The sequence below is a fragment of the Chrysemys picta genome, unplaced genomic scaffold (assembly GCF_011386835.1).
Source record: "Chrysemys picta bellii isolate R12L10 unplaced genomic scaffold, ASM1138683v2 scaf2370, whole genome shotgun sequence".
Classification (NCBI taxonomy): domain Eukaryota; kingdom Metazoa; phylum Chordata; order Testudines; family Emydidae; genus Chrysemys; species Chrysemys picta.
The window spans coordinates 1-7,500 of record NW_027055073.1 but is presented as its reverse complement, the minus strand read 5'-3'; the positions used below and the strand labels follow the sequence as shown (position 1 = coordinate 7,500).

The 7,500-nt window shown below is 45.3% G+C and overlaps 1 protein-coding gene across 1 annotated transcript; it reads left to right on the top strand.

The window, feature by feature from the left end:
- Positions 1–332: 332 nt before the first annotated feature.
- On the top strand, positions 333–6,850 carry LOC101945459 (maestro heat-like repeat-containing protein family member 2B; the record flags this gene model as incomplete). Its single annotated transcript, XM_065580289.1, has 6 exons — positions 333–494; positions 1,958–2,067; positions 2,739–2,891; positions 4,056–4,210; positions 6,046–6,208; positions 6,657–6,850. Coding segments are annotated over exons 2-6 (767 nt in total), but the record flags the coding sequence as incomplete, so codon positions are not given.
- Positions 6,851–7,500: the final 650 nt, after the last annotated feature.

Genomic DNA, 7,500 nt, shown 5'->3' with positions numbered 1-7,500 from the left:
TCAGTGCGGTTCCCTGTTCCTCATTCTTTATGCTAATCCCTATCCCATCTTTAATGCAGATGAGGCTAGGGGAGTTGTCTCTGTTCTTCATTCTGTATGCAAAAATGGAGACGTCTTAATCTTGTCACCCTTGTCAGGCGGGGTCTAGGTGTGTCTCCCCATGCCCTTCATTGTTCTCTGCAAGCCTTTTCTCCGATCGGTTTTGGTTCAAACAGAGACGGGGGTGAGGGGTGTCCTTCATGAGTCACACAAGCAAGATACTGCGCCCCGGTTCCCCAAAAACACAGAGCTGACTGGTATCAACAATAAGGATGGCAAGTGAAGTCTAGTACAGCTGGAGAACGTTCATTCTTCATTCTTTTGTAATTAGACTCGGGAAACTTTTAATCGGTTTGGATCTCTGATTGGACTAATAGCACCATACAGCTGTGATTCACTGGCCACGTCCCGTCAGTGGGTGGTTGACTGTATCAGCTGCCTTCTCTGTATACAAGGTGAGGAGACCATTAGCAGGTATAAGGAATTCTTCACCATTAGCAGGTATAAGTAACTCTTCACCTTCTTTCACTGTTGTAATGTTCATTTTTCTGCCTGTCTAGTTCTTTCTGTCCTGTCTGTTGGCACTTAGATAACAGAATGTTGGCATCTTGTAAATACCTCATTAGAAGAGAAGATTATGATGTGTAAAGAGCCTAGCACACTTTTGGGAACTGTACAAATAATAAATGGTCTGCATACAGGTAGATGACTGCTAAATTCCTTAGGGCTTGTCTACACAGGGACACTAAGGGAAGTTAATCCAAATGAACTAAAGGTGTAAATTTAAAGTGGCATTAAACACATGTGTGGATAATCTGATTCTGAATTAAAATGGCCCTTATTAATTTTAGTGAATTACATGAATTAAACTAACCTGAAATAAGGCCCCTTTAATTCTAAATAAGTGTGTCCCCATAGGTGTTTAATGAAGTTTAACTAATGCATTTTGAAAATGAATTTGGGTTAGTTTTCTTGACTATCTCCATGTAGACAAGCCCTTGGTACTAAACATTTTCATTCTCTTTACCCTGCCACTGGCTGTATTGGAGGGGTTTCCTGGAATAATTCTTTAAACAAAAAGTTCTTCCAGCAGCCCTCTGTCATGAGCATTCAAAGCTACTGGAGTAAGTGTAGGCCATTTTCCCCTCTGTGAAAGAGTAGGATATTCTTTTCACCTAATGGTTAGATGTAAAGGGATAGGGCTTGGTTATCGTTTAAGGCCATTTCCAATTAGGGTGACCAAACAGCAAATGTGAAAACTCGGGACAGGGGGTAGGGGGTAATAGGAGTCTATATAAGAAAAAGACCCCCCAAATCGGGACTATCCCTATAAAATCGGGACATCTGGTCACCTTATTTCCAATTATTATTAATCAGTCCTAAAAAACAGTGTTGGTGATTCAGAAACAGAAGAAGGGACTCCAATCTTTGCATGTACAAGATAGAAATCCCAGCATTGTTTAGAAGTGACTGATGAACCTGGGTTTCCTGCCGAAGTTTTTGTCCAGCCCCATCTCTTTTACAATGAGAGTTTGGTGGAGGGATTCACCTCTACATTGGAACCTGAGATCTATCTGCATGACTTGTACTTGACTATGAGATTAGATTTAAATACTGAGAGCAGAGAGGCTACTGAAACCAGACACACCCAGAAAGCTGCTCCAAGCTGAATACAGTGCTTGTTCAATCCTGTATCATTCACAATAACATACCACTGCTATTAACTTTCAGACATTTAGGGTGTAATCCCGACTCCATTACAGTCAACAGGAGTTTTGCCATTGACTTTGATGTGGCCAAGATTTTGCACTATTCTGATAACAGCATAGAACATGGATCCTTCTGTATGAATATCCATGCAATCGAGGTTCCGTTTCATTAATCGTTACAGTACTTTTTCTGCTTTTCTCCACTCCAGGCCAGTCCATGAACCTGGGGTCAGCGGCGGAGGAGCTGAGATGTCTCCGTGAAGCACTAACAGCTCCAGACCCTGAGGCTCTGTTTCAGGCATCTTCCAAAATGGCCAGGGTAACTGACTCAAAAAGCTTGTGCGGATGTTCTAGTGACGGGGCACTATTCATTTTACATTTACGCTTTTCTGATGCCTTTCCGTACTTGGGGTGAGCTGTGGGAGCGGGGCATTCATTGCTAGTAACCAGCAAGATGCTTTTCATAGACGTGTGCTATGAATGCCATGTAAAAACCAGATTCCACAGAATGTTGCACGCACACGAAAATACGCACGCAGCTGCGCACACATGTACCTATCCAGCCATCCACGAGAAAACACTGTGTTAGTGGAACATCAAGCTGAGAAACCACCCAGTCTTCATTCTGTCACCTTGTGGGTTTGCCTTAGCCTATAGTTGTGGGCATGCCTCTCTTTACTTCATTTTATACGTTGTAAAAAGATGCAGTGTATATCAGAGAACACAAACTGGAAACTTACCTCCTGCATATCCAGTACAATGTTGTTTAACTGTGCAACAGAGGCTTTGCCTCTAACCTGATATCATTAGTGTAGAATACCAAAATGTCGTCTATAGACTGTAGAGAGAATTGTAATCCCAAATGGCTCGCTAGACACGAGGCTAATTAACAATTTGTTGATGCATATATCTTTTCATAGAGAGATTAGGCCTCCATTTTTAAAAAGCCAGACATCATTGCAGTCTCTCCTGTTTTTGATTTGTTCCCAGGTTGTTAGTGAGTACTTTCCCTCAGAACAGGCCACAGACTTTATTAAGGCCACATTGGGTGGTATGCTGTCTGCCAGCCCCACCTGTGCCACGGCAGCTGGACTGTGGATGAAGATCATCCTGAAGGAGTGTGGAGATGCCATGCTGGACAAGGTAAAACGGGAAACTGGAGAGGTTTTCTGCCTAAATTCTAGGCTTTTAGATCTTTGCCCTTATGTGTAATGAACAAAAATCTTGCTGTTTCTCCCCCTCGGACATAGAGTCGATTCCATCTCTGTTCCTACCCTAAGAGAGGCAATGGCAGAATCAATCGCAGTAGACAGAGATAATCCAAGGGAAAAGGAAGATGGTTGGTTATTTATTTGTCTAGCTTGTTGCCACAGTATTCAGCCAAGAAAGGCTTGAAAAAACAGACTCTGGGGAAGATACAACAAGACAGAATGACTGGCACTTGGAATCATCCAGTTATTAGGAGGCCTATGGCTAAGGGCTACCTGGATAAAAATAGCACTGTAGTCATTCCCAGTCAGTCTGGAGCCTGGGCTCTGAGACCCACCCTCTTGCCAGGTTTCAGAGCCTGGGCTCCAGCCCAACCAGGAACAGCTACACTTTTACACTGCTGTGGGATTTTTTTTGCTGTGTAGACGTACCCTTTAAGAATAGAAGGGGGGAGGGAGTGAGAAAACTATAGTGTCTTTGGGATCCACTATTTATATGCCTTATTCTGGAGCCCAGTGCGTTAGGGCTAGATGAAAGGAGCACTCCACAAATCTTCTAACAAGGCTGGTGAAAGGTCTCAGGACAGGGAACCCTCGCAGCAGAACTGCCATGTTTGCACAGTGTTTTGAAGATGTGAAGGGCTAGGAGGGAATATAAGAGGTCATCACCTGTTCATAGTCCCAGGCATTTGCACACTGTGTTTAAAGCACTTGCATATTTTGTGCTTGTGGTTGTTTATGAACTAGGCATTCTTCCAGGCAAATGGTCAGATTTGGCTGCTTAAATCACACCTGCAAAATGTGGGCAAGCAAAGCCTTCTTTTATGCATGCGAACTGGTTTATTTAATGCATAGCTGGGCACCACCACATTAAACTACCTGGTATGTATATGTGTGTGTCAGTGTTAGTTTTTACAGCCAAGTGTGGGCAATTTTTGTGGGTTAAATTTATGCAGACATATTTGAACATTTGTTTCTTGAAGTGAAGAATTTCTAAAAAAGTAGCAACTGGCTAAATGGTTAAATAAAGGTTTTGATTCTGTAGAATGAATGGAGAGAAAGAAAAAGGGACATTTCTTTCTGGTTTTGTTCCTTCCAGGTGCCAGATATCCTGGTTATAATATATAGCCACATGCCTGCTATCCAGGAGGGCGGCTTGAGGCAGTTCCTGGTGGAGGCAGTGTCCATTTTAGCTCACCGTGACCTCGAGACAGTGATCTCCAGCCTCCTCGGCGAACCTCTGCCGATGGACAGGTATATACCGCTACCTATTGCATTCATCTTGGTGAAACATGGATCCCACAGCTTTACTGGGAGATGTAGGGCTTTATTTAAGCAGCAAACAGTTTGGGATAATTCCTAAAGGTTAATAGCCTGGGTCTTTCTGCAGGAAGGTCCAAGAGCACGTTAAGGTGGGGTGCGGAGAGAAACTAAGTGTCATTCTGTTTCCATTAATTAATAGCTGCTTTCATATCCTAAAGACCTATCTTTACTGGTATAACTGGAGTGTATTGTTGGAAACATCTACATCTCTGGACACCTGAATTGACCTCACTCCGGAAATTAGCAGTGGCTGTTGGTTTCCTGGTAGCATGACAGCTTCAAGTCCAAATCCCTGGCTGATTGCAAAGAATAAAGCCAATATTATCATCAGACCTCCGCTTGGTATCAGTGAGGGTGTGGCTGCTAGAGTAGAGTTGCTGTCCTGGGTACTTAAAACTGGACTGGAAGCAGATCCATCATTTCATTTAAAGATCCCTAACTGAGTTATCAGTTATCAGTGCTGGAATCTAAGACCATAAGAACGGCCACACTGGGTCAGACCAAAGGTCCATCTAGCCCAGTATCCTGTCTTCAGACAGTGGCCAGTGCCACATGCCCCAGAGGGAATGAACAGAACAGGTAATTGTCAAGTGATCCATCCCCTGTTGCCCAGTCCCAGTTTCTGGCAAACAGAGGGTAGGGACACCCTTTGTGAAGGGGACATAGGATGGCCACGAATATTTGGTCTCATAGTTGTATGTCCAGTGTGGTAAATTGCCAGCACTATTATGTTGCGTCCCGCACTTTCTCCTCTTGTGGGGGTGCAGGGCACCGTTTCTCACCTCTGAACTGGGGTATCAACTGTCGCATTAGTGTCCCAGAAAAGGGGAGTGGAGAGGGAGGGACCTGGGCCCACCCTCTACTCCAGGTCCCAGCCCAGGGGCTATAGGGATAGCAGTGAACCACTTGAACTAGCGATTCCTTCCCCTGGGCTACTTCCCTCTCCGGCCCTTCAGCTTGTGGGGCTTCCTGCCCTCTCTCCGCTTGGGCCAAGTTTCTCCCAACCCCTTGTGTCTGTAGAGTCCCTCTGCTCTGCACAAGCCGGGTTTCCTTTTACCTAGGGTCTTGGTCTTCTGGCCCCGCCACAGCACTTCTCCAAACTGCTTCCTCCAAACTGCTCTCTGCTCCAACACCAAACCACTCTGCTTCAACTCCTCCAAACTGCTCTCTGCTCCAACACCAAACCACTCTGCTTCAACTCCTCCAACTGTCTGATTGAAGCAGGGGGTTTTATCAGGTGACTGGCTTTAGGTGCTCTAATTGGCTTAATTGGTTTCAGGTGCTCTTCTTAAGCTGTAGCAGCCTCTCTTCCCTCTACAGGGACTAAGGCTCTCATCATCCTGGGGCTTACATATCTCCCACCTATCACTCTCCTGCTGTCCTCTGGCCATGCTATATCACACCAGTTAGTAGGAATATGGCTTTTCCTTCATCAACTTGCCTTCCAAACCCTAGATCTTTGTAGCCACATGGTCATGATTCCATATTTACTGGAAAATGGGAAAGCAGGAACTGAGGTTGGCGCTCTCTGTCCTGTCCTTCTGAAGTCTAGTATTAATGGTGAGGCTGCAGTAAGACTAGGTCACTTAACCTAGTTCTGTAACTGGAAACTCAGTATTTAAACACGAGGAGCGTTAAAGGAGGACAGTACTCCTAACTTTCTCATCATTGGCAAGGAGAAAATTTGGTCTTTACTTAAATATGACGTATTCAGTCTGAGCCACAAAAGTGTCCAGGGGTCACATGTAACTTCTGTTAAATTGCAGTGACATCACTGAGCTGTGGAGATCTCTGGGGGGAGACCCCTTGCTTGCCACTCAAGTCCTAAAGATCCTGATAGACAAGATAAAGACTCCAACAAGACAAGAAGGCCGCATCACCTCAGAGACTGAAATCGACAGGGATTTGGCAGCTGCTGAACCTCTCTCAGTAAGTAAAGACAGACACGTCTTTCAGGCTTTCCTCTGCCCTGTGACAATCCCGCTGATGCAAAGCTAGAAGTGTGGTATAATATTGCTGTGTGGGCACTTCTCCTCTGATGTACTGTTTCCCTGAGTCCAGCTCTTCTGTCTGTGGAACAAATACGGCAGGTTTAGAGTACGTGGCTGATTTACCTAATAACATCTGGCAATTAGAAAGTCTTTGAACCAGGTTTCTCACAGTGCTTTGGAAATATTCCCTAGGACTCACAACATGCCTTGGTAGGTCATCCACATTTGTACAGATGTGGGAAACTGAGCCACGAGTTAAGCGAGTTGCTCGCAGTCATTCAAGTTACTGGCAGAAGTGAGAATTTAGTACAGCAGATCTCAGAAGGGGAGAGAGGGTGTGATGGTGTTGGGAAGAGAGCTCAGTTTTTACCATTCTCTCCTTTCAGGCAACATGTGCCATCTTTGAGGTGGTGTCAGCACTGCAGTCGAGCAAAGCTGTGCAGGAGCTGCTCCCAGAGTTGTTTCCTGTTCTCCTGCAGCAGATCAGCCAAACTCTTGGACAAGAGATGCCTTTGCCAGGGATAAGCAGCCAGAGGGAATTCCGAAAAGACCTTCAGCATACTGAGGGCGATCCTTGCCGGTAATTAGAAGGAAGGGAGAGAAACAAAGAGAATTCCAATAGAGTTGTGTGACACTCCCCAGGAGTTCCCAGGGTTACCCGTATAAGATAAAGCCCCAAATATCGGGGCATCTGGTCACCCAAGTTTCTTTCTCTGTCTGTTCCCCTCAAAGAGCTCATAGACTTTAAGGTCAGAAGGGACCATTATGATCATCTGGTCTGACCCCCTGCATGCTGCAGGCCATAAAACCGTCCCTTCCCCTTCCTTGGACTCTGCTGTTGAAGTCCCCAATCCTGTGTTTTAGTGACTTCAATCGGCAGAGACCCTCCTGCTAGTGATCCCTGCCCCATGCTGCGGAGGAAGGCGAAAAACCTCCAGAGGCTCAGCCAATCTACCCTGGAGGAAAATTCCTTCCCGACCCCAAATATGGCGATCAGTAAGACCCCGAGCATATAGGCAAGAGTCTCTAGCCTGACCCCTGTTAGCCATTATACTATTTACCTACCATTGCTTGGTTTTCCTTGACTACTATGTTTTACCATTAAACCATTCCCTCCATAAACTTATCTAACTTAATCTTAAAACCAGACAGGTCCATCGCCCCCACCGTTTCCCTCGGAAGGCTGTTCCAATATTTCACCCCTCTGACGGTCAGAAACCTTCGTCTAAT